Below are 22,330 nucleotides of genomic sequence, written 5' to 3'. Positions count from 1 at the left end.
CGAGCTCGAGTCTTGCCAGATTTGGTGAGGCTCAAGCCTCACCTAGCCTATCACCGGTCGTTGGCTAAGGAGGGAAGAAAAATAAAAAGAAAAGAATTTTTTTTTGAAATATGAAAAGTAATTATAATTTCGGTTTTTTATAAAAAAAAAACATTTTTATAAAGTTAAAAAAGGTGATGGGGGGTTTCCTAATAACCCATTTAGACCAATTTTTTTTTGTATTTTACCTTTTCAGACCCATTTTAGATCCATATTTAAATTTTACTTAACTCAATTTTTATCCATATTTAACTTTTACTTGACTCATTTAACTAAAAATGGGTCATAATATGGGTTTATTAATATGGGTTTATGACCCATTTTGCCAGCTCTAATTGGGCCCAACAAGAAAAAGAAATTGAAGAAGAGGCCCAAAATCTTGAATTGGTCTTTATTCGAACCAGCAAAAAACCAGGCTGCTTCAAGCTCTTACGGTCGGTTGCGGTTGGTTGCGTTTGGGAGAGTTTTCAGAATCTTTTAAAACTTATATCAATCCATCACTTGCCTCCTTCTTTGGTGGGATTTACAGCATTGATGTGCTGGCCGCTGTAAGATTGAAAGACTATCAGCTAGGCTCATCTCAAAACTGATATAAATATATCTAACTCTCTTGGCATACCTAGGACTTGTCATGTTTTTTCTTGAACAACTATTGATATGTTCAGTTGTTGACTACGCAAATGCTTTAAATCACATTGATATAAACAAAAACAGACAAAGAAATAAGAAAAAAACTATATGAAAGGTGAAACTGTTTGATGATATATGTCTAGGATTGCAATGTTGAGTTGTTCAGAGCCCTCCTTCAAGAGGCTGATCGAGGACGGAGCTCCAAATGCAATCCAGCCCCTCCAGATCATCACTGCCTTGTGCCGTCAACAGTTGTTGGCCCGGCGACAGCATGCCATGATCGTCTTCCAGTGAATCTAGCAATAATGCCGAGTTCTGGCATGACAACGGCTCGCAGAACTCCATGCCATGGTCAGCCGTGAACGACGGTGAGAATGGGAACACATCCTCGACTTTGCTCTCACCGTCCTCCTCTGACCCGAAGATCATACCATCGCCTTCCCTCAGCCATGGGAAATCAAACACTCCCAAGGAGGACATGCAATAGTCCCACTCACCCATTGCTTCATCATTGCAATTACTCTTGTCCTCCAGTTTTTGTCTCTGTGATCCTCATGATTGTTGCTGTGCTCATAACTAACGGCAACTAATTGTCTCTTTGAGGAGTTGTCTGAGGTTTCAATCTGGCTGTCCTCCACCTCTCCTTCCCTTCCTCTCTTCCTGCTCTCAGGATCCATCATTTTCACTCAGCTTTCTGTCAAGGAAAATAATTACCAGCTCATAATCAAAATCCATGCAAGATGATGCATATCAAAAGGACACTGATCTGATATTGATCTGCATAAAATGAGCAGGCAGCGAAATTTATTAAGGTAGAAAGCAAGTCATTGCAAGCCAAAACATGATTCTGCACAGCCATGAATGGCAAAAGAAAAAAATTTATACGGCTTTAAACCAGTTGAATGACAAGGTCAAGTGGGCAGAAAAAGGACAGATAAACAAACGAGACCCAGAATCCAGATGAACATTCAGGCTTTTTGTGCCAAACCTGTCAATGCTGTTGTCCTTCCTTCATCACCGCTCCAACTTGAATTGTTTTCTCAACAGAGAGACATACATATACAGCTAACACAGCACCTTTATATAATCTCTCTCTCTCTTTCTCTCTCTCTTTGTTTTTTGTTTTTTTTTTGGGTAATATTGGTGCAGCAGGGATGAAGGAGAAGGTGAAGGCGGTTGCTTTTTTTGCGGGGAGGATTTGAAACGCCTGAAGCGGATTAAATCTTTTTTCTTTTTGTTGTGGGCGTTCTTTTGTGAGGGGGGGACTAAAATTAGTGAGGGTGAAGACACCACCACCACCATGCAAGAGCGTTTCTCGTTTTCATGGTTGCCTCGCAGTCCACCAAGGCACACCTTCTGCTCTTTTCTTGCCACGCAGTTGCCAAGAGTCACCTCCTTCTTCTCCCTCTCCCTTCTCTCCCTCCCACACCCACACACATACAACCTCACCTGAAACTTCATTTTTATAGTTTCCTATATATTTTTCATCGTCAACAGTAACCCTTCATTTCTCTAGGACGAATGTACATCTGTACATTGCAATGCGAGATTCAACAACCCTTTCTTCCAGCATGCTATGTAATGCAACACATGTTTTCACAGCCTTTGGAACTCATTTTTCTGGGTTAGAAAGAGGTTGAGGATCGACTTATCTAGGCAAATCCTATGTCACTATTACTCGAGAAGCCCTTGTTTAAAGCTCTACCTTTTGTCCTTGATCTCCCTGTTAATTCATTGTTAATTCATGGTGGGATGATGAGGCAGAGAGGAGCTTTTTTGGGTGCGAAACCGGTTCGTCCATTTGTCTTTTTTTCCTCGCTGAGTACGAGGAAGGAAGGAGAAAAAGGCTGATTTACCAACAAACCCTGTATCTGGCATTTTTCATGCAACAGCAAAGCATGAATCATACTGCTACGTCATGCGTTTTATTTGTTATGAAAATGTCTGAAATTGGGCAACTATACGGACAATATCCCATGACCATTGAAAATGACTCCAGTAAAAGACAGAAATATGTGAATCAAGAACTAGATAATGTGAATTTTCTCTCTTTCATTCCACCCTCCTTTTGCCGGACATTCGACCCTCGGCACTGAGCCTAAGTACATGAAACCATGGTGAAACACAGGGAAGCTTTGCTTAAATGAAGAGATCGGGGAGGAGGGAGGAGAGAATACGAAATTGCAGATCATTGATTCTAGGATTTGACACTGCTGAACAATGAAGTGGGTCAAAATTGAAACTGAACGGGATTACATCACCATCTCAAATGATGCAGAAGACGCATTTCCTAAAGGGTACCCAGATTTGATCTAGGAAGAATTAGTACCGTTCAACCTTGACCCTTGAAACGACATGCAGCTTGTGGGGCATCTAACCTGTCAAATTCGACATTCGAATGCCTATTCTGTGATATGCGCGAATGCTGTCCATGCGACATGGGAAAAAGAAGAGTTTCATTCTTATGGCAACTACATGGGCATACGTCTCGCCAAACTCAGAAGGTTGCTCATGCTTCCTTGTCATCCGCTTTCAACTTTCCTTTTCATTGATTCATGCCTTTTGCTAGAAAAGACCATGCTTTTCTAGCATAAGAATTGTCTTATGCTTGATATCAAGCTTCATCACTTGATTGCCTAGTCCGTGTGAACAAAAATTGACCAAGGGATAAGCTCTCACACAAGATTCATGTCCATCCAGAATTATGAAATCTATCTCCGGTATGAGTGTGCACGAGCTATAAATTTTGTGTCTCCAATGAGCATGCCAACCATCAATCGGGACGCCATCCTAATGGTTGCCCGTTATCCCTTGATCCAAAATGACAACTTACATACCAGGCTGATAATCCCTTCCTTCGCTGCCACATGACAAAGCTCAAGAAACAGATGGTGGGCCGATTACCACAATGACAAAAACTCTACTCTCTGGCTTTTCAAGGTTTGCCATAGCCTAAGTCCTTCAAAACTCCTGCATTACCCTGTGCATTGATTAAGATCATTCACTGGCCATGCAGATCTACTTTTTTGGGAGCTGCCTAAAGGGACTCTTATTCCACCAACTCCACCGGATGCTTCATTACTACTATTGCAGGGCCCAAAACCTGCTTTGGTGCACGCCAAGCAGACAATGCCATTGATCCGAATTTATGGCCGATGAAAGCAGCAGATAAGTAAGCAATAGAATCACTAATCACCACAGTCAGCTTCATATGGCAACTTGCATTATTGATTACCAATAGTCCCCACAGGAACAGGAGCCATCATGGAAATGATGGAATCTATTGGTATCTCTCAGGATGATTTCTCTATCCAACACCTTAGATGCAAACTTAAATGCTGAATGACAATCACCACAAACTCTGATGTTCTTCTTGATTCGGATGGTAGATCCAGGGGGTGTTTTTAGGAGTGCAAATGCCAAAGCAAGCTTCTCACTATGGTGTTGCAATCTCGATTCCCTCTCTTGTTTGTCCGCAAAGAAAAGCACATGGCTAGTGTCCGGAACATAACCTATCTCCTTGATCTTTGCACTGACTTCTTCCCACATCTTTCGGATTTCTTTTCCATGTGGATGAGAATCATCATTAGCCACAAACATATGGACCTTGTTCTCGATATCCACCCAACTACACGCGGGCTCCTTTTTCACCCCATTCTTCTGCATCATCCTTCTCACTTTAACCACGTCACCCCACCTACCTGCTGAAGCATATATGTTAGACAACAACACAAGGGGCCCTGAATCATTGGGATTGAGCTCAAAAACCCGCTCCGCTGCATATGCACCCAACTTCATGTCTTTATGCATCCTACAAGCACCAAGCAATGCTCCCCAGATTTCCGCAGTAGGTTCAATAGGCATCTCCTCTATGAACTTTTTCGCTCGATCCAAAAGACCTGCTCGACCCAGAAGATCTACTATCGTCACATGATGCACAACGCGTGCCTCAACATTATACTTCTTCATCAAACGAAAATAGTACTGCCCTTCATCCAAAAGTCCAGCATGACTACAAGCATTCAGAACACAGAGGAAGGTTATGTCATTCGGTTGAATTCCTCTCCTCAGCATTTCTTCAAATTTGCGCACGCATTCCCTCCCATGCCCATGTTTAGCATATCCAGTAAGCAGTGAATTCCAGGAAACTAAATCTCGTCTCAACAACCTATAAAAAACTTTTTCAGCATCCTCAATGCTACCGGATTTCGCGTACATGTCGAGGAGAGCATTTCCCACAAACTCAATAAGCTGACCCCCTGATTTGATCATATGTGCGTGAACCCATTTGCCCTGCTCCAGAGATCCTGTGGCCGACAAGGCACCAAACACACTGGAGTACGTGAAATGAGTGGCTTCGAAACCAGCCCTTAGCATCTCCTGGAGCATGCAAAGAGCATGCTCACCCTCGCCTTTCCTAGAATATCCAGCAATCAAAGCATTCCACGAGACCTCATTCTTGTTCACCAGCAGACAGAAAATCGACTGCGCTTCGTCAATTCGGTCATGCCTTGTGTACATGTCAACCAAAGCACTACCTACATAAAGATTCGAACAATATCCATATTTCAAACAATAGGCATGAAGCTGCCTACCGCACTTATCACTAGGCCAGAACCCAAGAGCCTTGAGAAGGCTCGACAACGTAAACTCATTCGGCTGCAAACCCATCCGAAGCATCTGTGGAAACAAGGCGACCGCCCCATCAGACTGGTTGTTCTGGGAATACCCAGTGATCATAGTAGTCCAAGTGACCATATCTGTCACGGGCATTTCGTCGAACAACTTCCGAGCTTCGTCCATGAGACCGCACTTGGCATACATGTTGAGGATCGTGTTATGAATAAGCCTATCGTGCTTGAACATCGACTTGAGAACGTGGGCACAGACCAACCGCCCCTCATTTATCTTCCTCAACTGGGTACATCTCCTCAGCATGCTGTTGTACAGAGCTCGATCAGGCTGCAGCAGCCCACGATCCAATAAGTCGAGGACGTGAAGCCCAGTCCCGGAACCATTCGAGCTCCTGCGCAGGAGGTCCTTGGTCTGTATAATGCAGGGATCGTCCGAGCTCTCGGCTTCCGGCGCATCTGGGTCCGAAGGCTGCGTGAGCGGCAGAGGAGGTGATGGGTCTCGAGACGACTGATCTGGCAGTGGCGTACTTGTCGAAAGAAACGATCTTGCGGCACCAAGTTCGGATCTTCATAGCGAGATGGCAAGGAACGCGCCGAGGGAATATGGAATTCGATGCCGACCGTATCAGCCCGCCATTGCAGTTTGCTCTATGTCTTCGCACGGTTTCTGTCTGATTACGGCGGGCTACAAGAATTAATATCACCATAAATGTTGACATTCTACGAGTCAACCTAATTCTGTAGACTTTCAATTTCCTAAAAATGGTGCAAATTGAAGAAATCTAATTATTTTGAACCCAAAGAAAAAGGAAATCTAATTACATAAATTCTTTATGCCATCATCGAACTAATTGCTCAAGGCCATGCAATTTTTTTCTGATTGAATATTTAGAGGAATTAGTCCTTGAACTGGTTAGGGAATAACGTAAGACAACTAAAGTTGCAACTTCAAGCTTTCGGGCATCTTCGTACTTAACAAAGAAAAGGGTTAATCGGAAGTGAGATTTGAGTTAAGTAAATAAGTAAAACTCAATTTATGTCGGCAATATATAAACAAAAAGAAAAAAAAATTGATTCTTCTTCTCGAAGAAATTTATGAAAAACTACTTTTAAGCTCATGCCCATGCCCAGTATGAGGTGATTTATAGAGATTAGCCACGTGACATAGTCACATAAACTCTATCTTATTAGGTTCTATGATCCTACAAATTCATGTTAATTTTATTAGGCCGCACGTGTGAATGAGTTGTGCTAAATACATCCCACATTTAAAAATTAAAGTGATGTAGAGTAGTTAACATATCATAATTGACGTATAATTCATTAAATTAAGCTTTTAAATAAATATGGATCCAATTGAACTCTTAGGTAAAAATATCCATACTCTACTATGTGCTTCCTTCAAATTCTTGCCACAAACATCCCATGATACCCTAGAATGCTTTCCCCTAAATGCGACATTTACATCTACGTCCAGCTATCGCGCTCCAAAGATGTCGGCTTTGCTTCTGGCATTCGAAAGGACGTACCACGACAAGTTATACTGAACTCCAGTCGATTTATCTAAATGTATTTGGTTTGTCCGTGAGGCTGTGTACCAGAAGATGCGATGAGAAGTGAAATCCCGACCGCAGTTTAGGCGCAGTACACAGAAAACCAGCTCTTCCGGAAAAGCTTCCGCCAGTTTCCGTTTTGTACCGTGACGACACTACTGTCCGTCTGTGATCGTGGGGCATCATCACGTGTCGATCCTCCTTTATAAGTCCAAAAGGGTCGTTTTCCCGGTAATAGAAAACTCTCACTTTCAACCCCACCACGATGAGAGTGTGACGTGAACGGCTGGCTGACGGATGATCTCCAACTGAAGCAAAAGACACTTTCATTGAACCATGTGCAGAACGAACCAAGTAAAGAAAAACCTGCTAAAAACATACCATTTCAAGAAAACTTGTTGGCGCCCACTGCATCCTTCTCTCTCCCCCCACGCTTTTCCTGCAGCTTATTTAACATCCATCCCCAGGACCCTCAAACCACACAATCAGTCCCGACGGCTGAGAAGCTCTTTGCCCTTCTCTTCTTTGAATTTATTTACCTTGTATTGCCTCCCTTCTGCAGCATGTCGAAGCTCGGGTCTCTTCAGCTCCCGCATCTTCCTTCCGGCTCTTGCCCTCCAGCAAATTTCGGGAAATCACGTCCCTGGAAGTCCAATGTTGTCTCGGCGGCTGCCACGGCGACTGTCGAGCCGGTCTTGACCGTCAAGGACTCGTCAGCCACGCTGTACCAGGTGCTTCGAGTCAAGGCTTCCGCCTCCCAGGCGGAGATCAAGGCCGCTTATCGTAGCTTGGCGAAGCTCTACCACCCGGATTCGGCTTCAGCCAACGGAGACGAGGGCGACTTCGTCGAAATCAATAATGCCTACGCCATATTGTCTGATCCAGCAGCCAGAGCTCGCTACGATCTGTCTGTACGTGCACATTGTAGTTCTAGATACTCAAGCATGGCGCCGCAGCCAACCAGAAGATGGGAAACAGATCAATGCTGGTAGCTATGACAGGACTGACTTCGAAAGCATGTTTTTGCGATAGAAGTTTTGGCTCATCATTGTTTTGCAAGTGGTCGTCCAATCTGATTTTCATAACTTAGCAGAAACTCCTGAGTACCACTGATGTCCCCTAAAACTAAGAACATTAAAAACCATAGCCTGGCATGGTGCCAACTAGTTCGATGCAAACGGAAAGAACATTCACCAGATATCCGCTAACAACTTGTCATTAGATACTTAATCCTCAGCAGCAGTTGAATATAACAGTCATATCGTCCAAAATGATTTCGATGTCGATTGCACAAGACCAAAAAAGCCTATCTACCCCAGATAATCACTGACAGATGACGGAATTACTCTCTGCTCATGTCTCGTTATACACTTGTCAGACTAAAACACCCGCTGGATCCAGGAGGAAAGCATGGAAGTATTCTAAAACTCAATAGATTATTGTTGCCCAGTTGCTTAAAATAAACAGCATTAAAAAGAAAACTCTAGAGACAACTCACAATTAAATGAGGAAGTTGGATGGTAGTAGTAGTTTAATCCATAAAGATCCAAACTTCATAATCCGTCAGACCGTCACACAAGAACGTCTATTCCCAATTGCTTAGATTGCCCATAATATGTCTAAATAGATTAACTAGGTACAATGAACTTATACCCAGTTCAACCATATTGAATTAAACCAAGTCAAATGGAGACAGAATGGACTTTCGAGCACAGAAAAAGTCATGGAACAAACAAAAAGAATGGCCCCTTTTCCTTGTATTACAACAACTTGTGATTGTTCCCAGACCACTTACAGATGAAACTGAACACACTGCTGAATTTACAATCAAATCACCAAAACAAATACAGGCATGTCAAATGTAAAAAGTTTTTACTTACAAATAATAAGTCACAATTCAGACTGCAAATAAGAGATAAAGCAAGGTCAAAGTGTCTTGAGGGAAGTGAAGATCCAATTCAGGTCTAGCCGCAACATCCTCCAGATTGAGAAGCAACGCCATCTCTGCCTCCTGATGGACCGGGAATTCCACCATATCCCACTTTTATTCCATAAGACTGCAACAGATGGCCCGGACATACTTTAGACAATTGTAAACAATGCTAACCGCATTGTAGTATGTAAACCCTGACCATTTTGGTCAATAATACAAATACTTGATGCAACGATCTGCCAATGTGGACTCAACCAATACAATGGTAATCCCATTAACAAACACAAGCAATATGAATGGACGTTACTATATGAATCAATAACCCAATTATCTTGTCCTCTATTCTCACTTTAAAACACATGCCTAGAATTTTTGCAAAATGTCCATTACAATGATTGCGTATCTAAGCATGGCCATACGACACTTAAAAGAGGTCATTAATTGAATTGCATTGATAAGGATCTACCATATTTGCAGACATGTGGCTGTATTTTTCTACAATTTGGGGAAAAGAAAAAGTTGATTGGTTGCTTTGAAGATTCTGAGCAATCAAAACTACTCATATGAAATTACAAAGTATCTATTCAGCAGAAAGGAAAAGTGAAATAATATATGGTAGTTCTCACTATTTGACCAAATCGTATCTCATAGAATAACTTAATTCTAGCGGCAACTGCAACAAAACATGATCACCAACAGCAAAAGACCACATGCAAAATCAGAACTAATCTTAAACTTAATTACAAGCAAGTTGAAGAAAAAGGACTTAAGCATAGTAATACAATATCTTTGTGCCATTCTCTGATCCCAAACACCTAGCATGCATCATATAATCCCATTTCTGAAGAAATATATATCACGGAATGACAAAACCCAGAACTGACCTCATTTGACACGTCAAATACTCCATCCTGAATTTTCTTGTATATAGTCGCAGCTGTCTTGATAAAGGCCTGTCAGGAAAGCTTCTTCCATCAGATAAGGTAACTCCAAGGAAACTATGAGGGCCAAGAAGTAATTGCATTACAAGAAATCTTTATCTTAAATCGTAGATTCATCACCTCTTCCACATTCTGAGCAGTCTTTGCTGAAGCCTCCATGAAGATTAAACCATGCTCCTTCGCAAACTGCTCCCCTTCCTCCGTGCTTACAGCCCTTCTATGAGCAAGATCACACTTATTGCCAATGAGCATGATAGTCATGTTTGCGTTTGCATGCTGCCTTGCATCTTCTAGCCAGCTAGCCAGATGATTAAAAGTTTCTCTCCTAGAAAAAGGAAAAGCCAACCATGTAAAATCTGAATTGAACACATGAAAGTTTAAGGGACCACTGTAAAATGTTATATAAGCTTGACATGTATGATTATTCAAATATTCTAATACTTCCTCTCACATGTAGGTGGGAATAAGGGCAAACAAGGGCTTGGAAAGAATTGAACTCAGGAGTCCTGCTCTATACAGCATAAAATTTTGTGGGACCACTGTCAACTATTCTAAAAGGTTAAGCTGCTTTATGACATCGTGGTTTAATATCCAATATTCTAAGAAACGCCATATCTCCACATTAAACCATCAAGACTGGATTTGGTCTATGTAGCAACTTTCAGATGCAACAGCAGAAACAATAGCAACAAGTGAATACTGTTCTTTCCAGACTGACATATGGAGACATCTGATTGAATAACATCAGCTACTATGTTTAAGGGTTGAAGCATCTGAATCCAAAAGCAAACTGCCTCCTGATAGAAACAACATATACAACAGCATGAAAAAATGTACCTTGTGATATCATAAACAAGCAATGCACCAGCAGCCCCTCTGTAGTAAGACCTTGTGATGGATCTGAAGGATTCTTGACCAGCCTGGCATAAATAACACAAACTTAAGCTTCAAAAGGTGTCGCAAAGAACAAGAGAATTGTCATATACAAACTACTTCATAGCAGTGCTCCAGCTAATTCCAACAAGGTCTCTAATATACTAAGAAAAGACCCATAAAGCTAAGAATGTCCAATGTACATAAGGCTGTCTGTAACACAAGTTTGAGGAGAGAACACCAACCGTGTCCCAAATCTGAAGCTTAATTGGTTTGTTGTCGATGGTGATCATCCTGGCCCCGAACTCAACACCAATTGTCAAGTCATGCACCGGCTGGAACCTCTTGTCGGTAAATTGAAGAAGAAGGCATGATTTTCCAACTCCTACAGAGGAAGAGCAGCCAAGCTCACATCACGCTCCTCACATCCAATTCAAGAAACATTGCCGATATCTCATCCCAAGCTCACAACAACAGTACTAATTTCAATAAACCCGAAAACCAAAAACCCAAAATTTAGAACTTGGGCAACTCCTTTTCAGGATTAACGCGTCGTAGGCACCATTAAAATGCTCGTTTCATCCCAAGCTCACAACAACAGTACTAATTTCAATAAAACCGAAAACTGAAAATCCAAAATTTAGAACTCGGGCAACTCCCTTTCGGGATTAACGCATCGGAGGCGCCATTAGAACGCTCGTTCAAGCCTCGCAACGCAACAAACGCATCGAAAAAGCAAGTTAAGACAATGAAATCCCGACAACGAATCACACGAAAAGATCAATCTTTCCGAATCCTCAAACAAGGACGGCGATCAACAACGACTATTTCCCGAAAAGGGTGCCGAAATCGAAGCTGCCCAACAGCGAAAACCAACTGGGGATTTCACGAAGAGTACCCGTATCGCCGATGATGATGTACTTGAAGAGGTAAGCGTACGACATCCTTCGATCCAACCAGACCCAGAACAGAGATTCGATTCGATTCGATTCGATTCGATTTCAGTTCGATTCCACCTAAGCGGCCCGCGAAATCAGAACAGAAACCGAACGAAATCTCGCAGGAGGGAGCTTTGCTTCACAAGGGAAACGAGGGGAGAAAAAAGAGAGTAAAAGGAGTGTCCTTTGCGTACGTCCCTCTGCGATCCAGCAGAGAAGAGAAGGGGACGAAAAGGGTTGAGATGTAGAGCGGGGCTTTTGGGTGGGCGGTGTCGTGTGGTGTGTGTACGTGATGCGCAGGGACAAGTGGGCGATGCGCATACGTGTGTACAGGTCGTCGACCTCCATAAAAAGCAGGGGGAGGCAGTGTCAGGGAAGACCTTCCGAATCCAGACAGCGTGATCTGGTTCCTGGCTGTCTGATTTTTTTGACCTTTTGACTTCCCCACTGCCTAAATAGACAGGAGCTCTCCTGAAGATTCCGGGACAAGTCAAAATGTTTGAAAGCTTGGTGCGTTTAATGGTATATTTTACCACCGAATGCTATTTGCATCCCTTTGTGTTTTTCTCCCTATAAGTTACCTTAAATCTTGATAACCACGTCATTGCTGCTTCGAAGCTTTCCTAACCTATATTTTCCCTTTTGTAGTTGGTACCTGAACTTTCGAGTTATCTTCTTAATGTCATTGTAGGAATACCTTATTGGCAAAATGTTGTTATTAGCTTGTAGAAATTCTTTGATCTTTTGGCCCATAGCTAAGTGCCTTCTCCTCCACTTTTGAATTAGGAATATTAACACATATGATGCTTCGACTAAGAATTGTGTTGTGATAAACTGGGCTTCAGAAAGATTGCAAAAAAGATTAGCATAAAACATAAGAATATATTAGGAATTGCATATCATTTGTTATCAATTTAATTGGATGCTACTATTATACTTGAGGGCAATTTGCATTTGAGTCACTAAAAGTTTACCCCTTCCCCCGGTATTCTATCTAATGAATATTTATTTCTGATTCTTGGCCTTGGTGGGTAGGAGTCTACAATTCCCGAAAATAAAAGAACAAAAAGAGAAAGTTATCGAAGAATAGTTGGGGGCGACAATTTAATTTGCTAAATCTGAAATGATCTGGTCGGTGCCTTTTTTTTTAATTGGATCCTTTTGTTTAATAACTAGTGCATTCCTGAATATTTCAGGACTAGTCAAACGTTTGAAAGCTTGGCGTGTTTAAAATGGCCAAATCCATTTCTTGGCATGGGTGTTCCAGATCAGTGAAATGTTACATTTTACCGAACTCTATTTGCATCCCTTTGCATTTTCCCTAGAACTCCTCAAAATGTTCCCTAAAGGCATCCCGTGTGATTGATGTTTTTATCTTTGATTCTAGAGTCTACAATTTTCACCCCGAAAAAAAGAATAAATAATAGTTGAAGGAGACAATTTTAATCTGGGAAAAGTATAAAAAAAGTCTTAAACCTATTGTATTGTTACCAATTTAGTCATAACTTTTCAATTTGACCAATTCAATCATAAACTTTTTTACATCGATATTAATTCAGTCCATCAGGCCAATTTTGGCATGCCAACATTGACATGGACATCGGTTGGTGACAAGGCGTTGATGTGGCAATTTTTAATATATTTTTAAATATTTTTTGAATTTTTATTAATTTTTCTTTTTCCTTTTCTTTTCTTCCTTCTTCCTCCTTGAAATGTTCCGGCGGTGGCTAGCGAGCCTCAGGTGAGGCTCGCCAACCCCGGGTGAGGGTTGCGGCCCTAGCCCGGCCTCTCCCAAGGCCGCCAGCAAGGTGGCTGCGCCCCGATTTGGGCGAGGCGCCTCGCCTTGGCCTCGTCGGTTGCGGTGAGGGCCGGCGAGGCGGCGCCTCGCCCACTAGGAGAGGCCGAGCGAGGGCCGCGAAGCCCTTGCCAACCGCCGGCGAGGCCAATGCGGCCCTCGCCAAGCCTTGCCATGGGGAAGGCACCATTGCCCATGGCAAGGCCAGAGTGAGGCTAAGCGAGGGCCGTGAAGCCCTCACCCAGTGGCGGGCGAGCCTCACTGGAGGCTCACCGGCCACCGCCGGAACAATCCAAGGAGGAAGAAGGAAAAAGAAAGGAAAAAGAAAAAAAAGGAAAAAATGAATAAAAAATAAAAAAACATTAAAAAATTTCGCGCGTTAGCGTTCGGTCACCGGCCGATGTCCATGTTAACGCCGGTAGACCAAAATTGGCTGGATGTGCGACTTGGTATTAATGTAAAAAGGTTTAGGGTCAGATTGATTCAATTGAAAAGTTTATAACTGAATTGGTACCAATGCAATAGGTTTATGAATTTTTTGGTACTTTTCCTATTTTAATTTGCTAATTTTGAAATGATCCAATCGATGCCAATTTTTTTACCGGACTCTTTTGCTTAATACCTCATGCATACATACATTTTTAAGTGTTTTTGAAACATGAATTTGATAGATGATCACACCGATTATCAGTGTGCAGATTGATATAAAAAAAAAAGTATCATTGTCTTTCATAATATTGCTAGCTCTCCATTGATGGAGACCATAATGTTGTCATATTTTTGTTGGATTTTAAAAAATTTCACCTTGAATCCCGAGGCTCTACTTAAAAATAATGATGAGTAGTTCTAGGTTCTATTTAGATTTCACTTGGAACTTATATCCTAAATAGGTTCCTAATTTCATTCAACTTGAAACCTTTTTAACATACTCTAATATCTGAAACTTATCTCGCCAGAAGTTTCAAAATCGGTTAATAATTTGCACTTATATTATTAATTAAACAATTTCGATGATTTACAATCCACTTATAACAAGAAATCTCAAATTAATGATTTCACGTGACCCTATGAAGTCAAAATCAAGAAAAACACAAAACCTTGTGAGCCCGTAGTTTCTCCATATGGTGCTCCTAGAGGTGTTAAAATGGGTCACAAACCCATTTATGACCCATTTAAATCTTAAATGGGTCATAAATGGGTCACTTGTTTATAACAAAAGATAGTTAAATGGGTTTCACAATTATAGGTTTAAGATAGGTGGGTCTTAAGTGGGTTTTTAAATGGGTTGGGTTGAAAACTCATCTTTAACAAAAACATTATAATTCCTCCCTTCTCTCTTCAACTTTATAAAAATCCAAATTATAATTTATTTTTTTATTTTCTCTTTTCTTTTTCTTCCTTTTTTTCTTTCTTCTTTTTTTTTTTTTTTCTTTCTCCTTCCTCCTTCCGGTCGCCGGCACGGCGACGGCCGGCGATCGGCCAGGCGAGCCTCGAGCTCGCTGGTGTCGGGCGAGCTCGAGCTCGCCGGATCTGGCGAGGTGGAGGCCTCGCCGACGCCCGGCGAGGCTCGAGCCTCGCCGATCTGGCGAGACTCGAGCCTGCTGGCGTCGGCAAGGCTCGAGCCTCGCCGATCTGGCGAGCCTCGAGCTCGCTGGCGTCGGGCGAGGCTCGAGCCTCGCCGATCCGGCGAAACCTCGAGCTCGCCGGCATCGGGCGAGGCTCGAGCCTCGCCAGTTCCGGCGAGGGGGCGAGCTCGAGCTCGCCGGATCTGGCGAGGCGGAGGCCTCGCCGGCGTCGGCGAGCTCAAGGCTCGCCAGATCTGGCGAGACTCGAGCTCGCCGGCGTCGGGCGAGGCTCGAGCCTCGCCGATCTGGCGAGACTCGAGCTCTCGGCGTCGGGCGAGGCTCGAGCCTCGCCGATCTGGCGAGCCTCGAGCTCGCCGATCTGGCGAGCCTCGAGCTTGCCGGCGTCGGCGAGCTCGAGCTCGAGGCTCGCCTGTGGCCGGTCGCCGGCCGTCGTCGTGGCCGGCGGCCGGCCAAAGATGAAGAAGAAGGAGAAGAAAAAAAAGAAAAAGAAAAAAAAAAGAAAATTATATTTTAAAAATAAAATAAAAATAATTAAAAATTTAATTTTTTTAAAAAATAATTAAATTTCGATTTTTTTAAATAATTATTTTAAAATTTATAAAAATTGTCCATTAAATTTATATTGTATAAAACTATTTTAGCAATACAATTTTTAAAAAAATAATATATATATATAAAAGCTTGGAAGTATTTTAATAATATAATCTTTAAAAAAACATGGAATAAGTTTTCTAAATTTGTTAAATATGAAAATATTTTATTAATATGAGTTGGGTCGGGTCGGGTATGGGTTGGGTATGGGTCGGGTCGGGTTTGGGTCGAAAAATTTACATTAAACATTAATGGGCGTATAATGGGTTAATGGGTCCACGGGCCGAACCATTAATGACCCGACCCAAACCAACGACCCGACCCACCCGTTTAACGGCTCTAAGTAAAACTCGCAAATGCTACTGGTGGCCGCGATAGATCCTTCAGATCTTGATCTTAGTTGTTCTGTCACATCGTACTCCAAATAAAGACAGAAGGAATGGGTTTTCTTTCCCATGTTTCTTGTTTAATTCTTTGTTTAATGTCAAGATGATTTATGGATTCTTTCTTTCCTGTGCTCTTGAAAATGTGCAAAGAAAGAAGAGTGGCCCCAGCAAGATTACGGAGGGACTGATCATGTCCACTTGCCACGCACTAATTAGCAGCTTAAAATAATTCAAGAAATGACCCAAGAAAGATCTCCGTCGCTGGTAGGTTCTTCAGCAGCTTTTTCTCTTTTTTAAGAACGGTTGCACCCTCTGCTGCTCCTTGGCAGCTTCAATCTGAACCATCCCCCCGCCGCCTTGCCCCTGCAGAGCACTAAAAAATCACTCCTTTATATCGTCTATCCAATCAAGAATCCCGTCTCTCACCTGGATGACCAATCTTGAAACCCGGAAATGCTGCAACCCAGGACGAAAGTTGCAACATTTTCGCTCCTCCTGGTGCTCTCGTCCTCGTTCCCGGCCGCAGAACCCGCCATTGGAGTGAACTGGGGCACCATCTCCTTCCACAGGCTGAGGCCGTCCACGGTGGTGGATCTCTTGCAGCAGAACAAGATACAGAAGGTGAAGCTGTTCGATGCGGACCCGGGTGCGCTCAAGGCTCTTGAAGGGAGTGGGATTGAGGTGATGGTGGGGATACCCAATGAGATGCTGACCGTGTTGGGCTCTTCCAGCGTTGCCTCTGATCTCTGGGTTCGCCAGAATGTGTCTAGTTTGTTGGTAAAGGAGGTGTTGCCATCAGGTATGATGCAGCGAGTTCTCGTTTTGCCCTTTCTCGTTTGTTTGGGGTTTGGTTTGTGTTAGATTGATTGATTGTTTGATGGAGAGTGGAAGAGTTCAATATGGTAGAGCTAAGTATGTCTTTCTCATTATGTGATGATCTTGGGATGTTGGGTTTGGACACTTTTTAGAAGTGGAAGAGTGGAGATACAGCTTTTTGCTGGCATTCCCTCCTTCACAACTATATTTGAAGTAGTGAGATTAACTTAATTGCGGCACCTTTCAGTTGAAGAGTCCCAGTTTGCATTCTATGATTTAGTTAGTCCCTTGCTGGTTGAATTATCTGGGTCTGGATTCTTCAGTCCTCTTGTTATATCATTTTAGAAATGCATCTGTGTTTAAGTCATTGGTTTGAGATGGTGCGGGGAGGTTGTATGGACTATTATAGTCTTTTACACATCGCAGTGGATCTCTGCTTACCTCAATATCGTGGGCGAGAGCAAAGCTTATGGCTTACTTAAAGCTGTCTGTAGAGTCAAATCAGAAGGACAAAAACTAGTTTGGACTTGATGTTTATTTAGCATATGTAGCAAGCAAAGATATATGTTTGAGTGTTAACTCTTAAGGCCCTGCCACTGTTCTTTGCTGCTTACATATTATAATGCCTGCTTCACAAGAACTTTGTTCATCCTGGATCTTGGGGCCATGACATGGTGAAGAAATTAATGTGTTGATGTGTGAAATCAATTTTCTTGACTATTTACATAAATTCAAATGACAAAATGACAGGTATGTCGCGGTAGGCAATGAGCCCTTCCTCTCAAGCTACGCGGGTCAGTTTCAGAATTATGTTATGCCAGCCCTCCTTAATCTACAACAGTCATTGGCCAAAGCGAATCTTGCTGGTTACGTGAAGCTAGTGGTCCCTTGCAATGCCGATGCATATGAAGCGGACCTTCCTTCTCAAGGGGCATTTCGTCCTGAACTCACCCAAATCGTGACGCAACTCGTCTCTTTCCTGAATTCGAATGGTTCCCCTTTTGTAGTGAACATTTATCCGTTCCTAAGCCTGTACGGGAGCACGGATTTTCCTCAAGACTATGCATTTTTTGGGGGAACTACTCATGCTGTGACAGATGGGGCCAATGTGTACACTAATGCATTTGATGGGAATTTCGACACTCTAGTTGCAGCACTTACTAAATTAGGTTATGGTCAGATGCCCATAGTTATTGGGGAGGTGGGTTGGCCAACGGATGGAGCTCTGAATGCGAATCTTACGGCTGCTCGGGCATTTAATCAAGGCCTTATTAATCATGTACTTAGCAACCGAGGAACTCCATTGAGACCTGGAGTCCCTCCGATGGACGTGTATCTTTTCAGTCTACTTGACGAAGGCGCCAAGAGTGTACTCCCTGGGAACTTTGAGAGGCACTGGGGAATTTTCTCTTTTGATGGCCAGGCTAAATATGCCTTGAACCTCGGTTTGGGCAACAGGCTGCTAAAGGATGCGAGGAACGTGCAGTATCTCCCATCTAGGTGGTGCGTGGCGGACCCATCAAAGGATCTCTCTGCTGTCATGAATCACATGAAGCTTGCTTGTAGTGTTGCGGATTGCACTACGCTCAACTATGGTGGATCGTGCAACGGTATCGGAGCAAAGGGAAATATCTCGTATGCATTCAACAGTTACTATCAATTGCAGATGCAGAATTCACAGAGCTGTGATTTCGATGGGCTTGGGATGGTCACTTTCCTTGATCCGTCGGTCGGCGAATGTAGGTTTCTGGTCGGTGTAACTGAAAGTACGTCTGCTGCCGTTGGGACATATTGGAGAGGGTCATTGTTTGGGTTTTGGTTATGTGGAGTGTCTGGGTATTTGAAGTGTGAAGTTTCTCACTTGGGGTTGTTGGTGCTTCCCTCTTCCGAAAGTGAAACCGGTAGTCATAGAAGTCAGGTCACTATAATACTTAGACAATACGCAGGATTACCCTAGTATATGGAGGCTCTCTGTGTTTGTCACAGGGAATGCAGTTATGTAGTAAGATGAGAACAATTGACTATTAATTGACATTGGCATGGTATATCTTATGATTATGGCGTGATTTTCACAATGCAGTGGGATTCAAAGTAAAATTATGGAGTGATTGCATTCAACCTTTCAAGCAAGAAGAACCTGTAAGCAATTAGATGATGTTGTAGAAAATGGGAGGATGATATAAACAGGCTAGAAGATAGGTAGAATTTACATTGACGGCTAAAAGCTAAACAATTAGCAAAGATCCGAAAACGAAACTGGTTGCGACAAACACCAAAAGCAAACTCCATGTCCGCAAAGGGTCAAAAACTAGAAGAGAACTATACCAGAGCCAGCAGAATCACCGGTAAATCATGGCCCTCAGCTATCGCCTTATCCATCTACTTGGTTTTGATGTTCAGTCATAAAGCTTTATCCTGGTAGTTATGAATGAGCGACAGATTGGGCATGAGGCCAAGTCCCTTCCGCACTCATAACACGTCTGCAAAACTCACACAGAGATGTTATGGATCCTGTAGAGATGTAACAGCAAATAAATCTGGTGTTTTTTAAGTTTACCTGATGCCCACATCCAAATGCAAGATCCTTCTTACTCCACAGGCACACGGGACAATTCTGAAAAAAAGAAAAAAACAACCACCGAGGTTTACAGGCGACCCAAGACTTGTGCTACCCTCTATCGAAGATTTAAGGAAAGGCACATCATAAGAAGGAACATGAAGCTATTGAACATTCATTTCTGTATTGGTCCTGGCATTTACTTGAGTTGAGCTCTGCATTTGAGGAAAAAAAAAAAAATTACCTTGTGAGAAGGATTTTCAGTGAACGGAGTAGGAGTGTAGGAAAAGCCACTTCTGTGCTCGACAGTGCTTGAGTGCTTGGGGTAAGGTTTTGTGGCACGGATCTGCTTCGGTGGAGGGAGAGCAAACCTTCCTGAAGTTCCTCTTCGACGTCTGAAATTACAAATACAAATCCTACAGTTATAAATTGCTAATTTAAACTGCATTTTAAAGTTTATACTCGATCGTTACCCAAGAAGTTGGAGATCAAGTGTAGCTTTGTATTGTGTTGGTATTTCCATCAATGCCGCAAGGGCAAACTCTGCCTCCTTCTTGGATGCAGGCATGTACTTCGACATGATGTCGGTGAAGTTTACAAACTACAAGACAGAAAAGAGTTGGGTTACACCAAAAAGTCAGAGTCTTACACAAGCAAGTTCTATTATCATGGTTAGCTCGGTCTGCTAACCTGAAAGTTGTCAAAAGCTCGGTAATGAATGTTTGTCGTCAAACTTGTGCATCATATCCCATGGTCCGTCCCCAACTCCGACCAACACGATGGACAATGGATACTCGCTGAAAAAAATAGAAATGTACGTTCAGGATTGTGATTTGTGCATTAGATGCAGCAGATCTAGTAAAATGGAAGGTCATGCAATAACCCGACCTTGCTTTCACGATAGCATCTATTGTAGTCTGTTCTTGAGGACTCAGATGGCCATGACTGGTGTCAACGCTTCTCGTAACCTTGCAAATGAAGTTAAACCAAATAATTTAGGTGGAGAAATTCATCATATGTTAAAGGCACAAAAAAGGGTCTGCAGTTACTGCATAAACAACAGCTCTTTATAAACTGACCTGTCCGTCGGCAATGATCACAAGGACATGATACTGTCCACCACTGCTATCCACGATTTCAATGGCAGTGTCAATAATGGGAGCGAATGATGTTGGTCCTGTTATTTTCGAAAACGTAGGTGCTTAGTCGTTTCCATAGTTCCATAAGCAAAATTTGTAACACACGAAGGCGAAATGTTTAAAACTAACCAGACAAGTTTATATTCGGAACTAGATCTCTATAACAGGAAAGAACTTCCTCAAAGCCCTCACATGATCTATTGTCAGGATAAAAGCTAAAGGCTTCCTGATCATGCGTTGTAGCTGCAAAACCAATGGAAATCAACTCTCCAGTAATTAGCAACTCTGTTAGGTCATGTTACTTCTAATAACAACATCAGCAAGTACTGACCATCGCCAAAACCAAAACAAGGAATGAGATTGTCTTCATCGAAACTCGAGAGTGTCCTCCCAATTATAGATATTGCCTGTTCATATGGATTCGGGTATCCCAAGGTGATGTAGGCACTTGCGGTTGAAAGATCGTGCACCTGTCCATTCATTGCTTTTTGTGAAATCGATCCCCACAATAAGATTGGAAGACTCGAGGCCAGCTTCCGCAAGAGCATTTGTGACCTGCATTTTCACATTTATCCAAGGAATTAGGCTCGAACTTAGTGTTTTCTTGATTTCTTATTTCGCAATTTGTAAATAAGCTTGAAAAGTAGAACATGGCGTTGAGCACCTCTTCCAGCGAGTTGTAATCATCACCGATTCTGGCGTATTTTGACGGCACCTTGCCTTTTCTGTCACGGCCATAGTAGTTCTCGGAAAATGAAGAGAGATTAGATGAGCTTCGAAATGATCGGGAGTCGTAGCTGCGGGAATCATAGTAGTAGTTGCTGCTGCTGCTGCTGCTGCTACTTCTCGATTCTTTATTCCCCATATTCACGTCCCGCCTCTCTCAGTTACCAGTAGCCTCTTTCCCACGAAAGATTACACGCCTCACACAACTAATCTGCTACCGGAAAGTGTTCTGAAACCAGCAATACCATCAAGGTTAAAAGCATGTCAAGAACACGGCCCATTAGTTCTTGGATTTACCGATCTTTCATAATACAAATTTCTGAGAATCAAGTAAATAAAACATCGTCGCAACAAGTAGAAGTATGAATACATGCAGATAATATCAAACAAGGAGTTTCGTTTTACAGTTTGCTAACCACGCCACTTTCAAATATAACAGTGGATTGTGCATGACTTGAAACGTGCAAAGAATTTACCATTGGATTCCAGCCAGTACAGCAATAGACAAACGCAGAGAGACAAACTAAAACCAGAGATGACAGACAACAGAGAGATTCTGTCTACCTCAATGGCAGTGATAACAAAGAAAAGAATGAATAGGCCGGCAGTCGTGATCGCGAGGTCCTAGAACAAACGCTCTGCAGGAAAGAAGCGGTTTTCATCCAAAAATATATGGGGACATGGGAGCGTTGAACTCGTGATAAAATATAAAGTCAATGTGCGGCGTCAAGAAAGAAAATCAAGGCAATATGAAAGGGATTGAAGCATCAAAACTGATGCGGAGCGCAACTTGAGCTGATCAGCTCTTCACGGAAATTACGGTTGACAACAACGCTTCACCTAAAAGCTGTGCTCTTATATTATAATTAACACATTTCTTGAGAACAAAACTGGTGAAGTCGCCCAAATAAAAGTCTATGACTTGACTCTTAAAAGCTCTGCACTTCACAAGCAACTTCCATGTAAACTTCCCAGGAAACAACAAGACTGAAAAAATTGCAAAGAGCTTGAATTCTAATCTCGTGTCACAGTGGTAGGCGAAAAGACATACCAATCATTAGATGTTTTATTAGTTGACCAAAACAATTGATGGGAAAACAGAAAAAACGAAAACTTCGAAAACTAAATTAAATTTATAAATCGAAACATGGTGAACCTTAATTGCCTAAAACGAGGAGGGCGAAAAAATGAAA

The 22,330-nt window shown here is 42.5% G+C and overlaps 5 protein-coding genes across 5 annotated transcripts; 2 read left to right on the top strand and 3 right to left on the bottom strand.

Annotated features, from left to right (window-relative positions):
* Positions 1 to 1,768: 1,768 nt before the first annotated feature.
* On the bottom strand, positions 1,769 to 7,421 carry LOC104441183 (pentatricopeptide repeat-containing protein At3g24000, mitochondrial). Its single transcript, XM_039310799.1, has 2 exons — positions 7,396 to 7,421; positions 1,769 to 5,869 (listed from the first exon to the last, which is right to left on the bottom strand). The coding sequence occupies exons 1-2, from the start codon at positions 7,419 to 7,421 to the stop codon at positions 3,901 to 3,903; spliced, it is 1,995 nt and encodes a 664-aa protein (XP_039166733.1). The 3' UTR covers positions 1,769 to 3,900.
* On the top strand, positions 7,420 to 7,848 carry LOC104442796 (chaperone protein dnaJ 11, chloroplastic). Its single transcript, XM_010056184.2, has one exon. It carries the CDS (start codon positions 7,420 to 7,422, stop codon positions 7,846 to 7,848), a length of 429 nt encoding a protein of 142 aa, XP_010054486.2.
* Positions 7,849 to 8,580: 732 nt separating this feature from the next.
* Positions 8,581 to 11,891, bottom strand: LOC104441181 (ras-related protein RABB1c). Its single transcript, XM_010054197.3, has 6 exons — positions 11,502 to 11,891; positions 10,849 to 10,988; positions 10,568 to 10,650; positions 9,851 to 10,055; positions 9,674 to 9,742; positions 8,581 to 8,913 (listed from the first exon to the last, which is right to left on the bottom strand). The coding sequence occupies exons 1-6, from the start codon at positions 11,545 to 11,547 to the stop codon at positions 8,821 to 8,823; spliced, it is 636 nt and encodes a 211-aa protein (XP_010052499.1). The 5' UTR covers positions 11,548 to 11,891; the 3' UTR covers positions 8,581 to 8,820.
* Positions 11,892 to 16,169: 4,278 nt separating this feature from the next.
* LOC104441177 (glucan endo-1,3-beta-glucosidase 5) lies at positions 16,170 to 18,790 on the top strand. Its single transcript, XM_010054192.3, is given in 3 exon segments — positions 16,170 to 16,665; positions 16,668 to 16,698; positions 17,466 to 18,790. Coding segments are annotated over 3 exon segments (1,551 nt in total). The 5' UTR covers positions 16,170 to 16,352; the 3' UTR covers positions 18,673 to 18,790.
* A 63-nt stretch (positions 18,791 to 18,853) lies between these two features.
* Positions 18,854 to 21,712, bottom strand: LOC104441178 (E3 ubiquitin-protein ligase RGLG5). Its single transcript, XM_010054194.3, is given in 13 exon segments — positions 18,854 to 19,195; positions 19,273 to 19,329; positions 19,517 to 19,667; positions 19,746 to 19,873; positions 19,963 to 19,995; positions 19,997 to 20,069; positions 20,161 to 20,240; positions 20,352 to 20,449; positions 20,541 to 20,654; positions 20,743 to 20,843; positions 20,845 to 20,966; positions 21,076 to 21,366; positions 21,614 to 21,712. Coding segments are annotated over 12 exon segments (1,242 nt in total). The 5' UTR covers positions 21,277 to 21,366; positions 21,614 to 21,712; the 3' UTR covers positions 18,854 to 19,111.
* Positions 21,713 to 22,330: the final 618 nt, after the last annotated feature.

Source organism: Eucalyptus grandis, chromosome 4 (assembly GCF_016545825.1).
Source record: "Eucalyptus grandis isolate ANBG69807.140 chromosome 4, ASM1654582v1, whole genome shotgun sequence".
In the NCBI taxonomy this organism is placed as follows: domain Eukaryota; kingdom Viridiplantae; phylum Streptophyta; class Magnoliopsida; order Myrtales; family Myrtaceae; genus Eucalyptus; species Eucalyptus grandis.
This window is presented reverse-complemented; position numbering and strand designations above follow the sequence as displayed.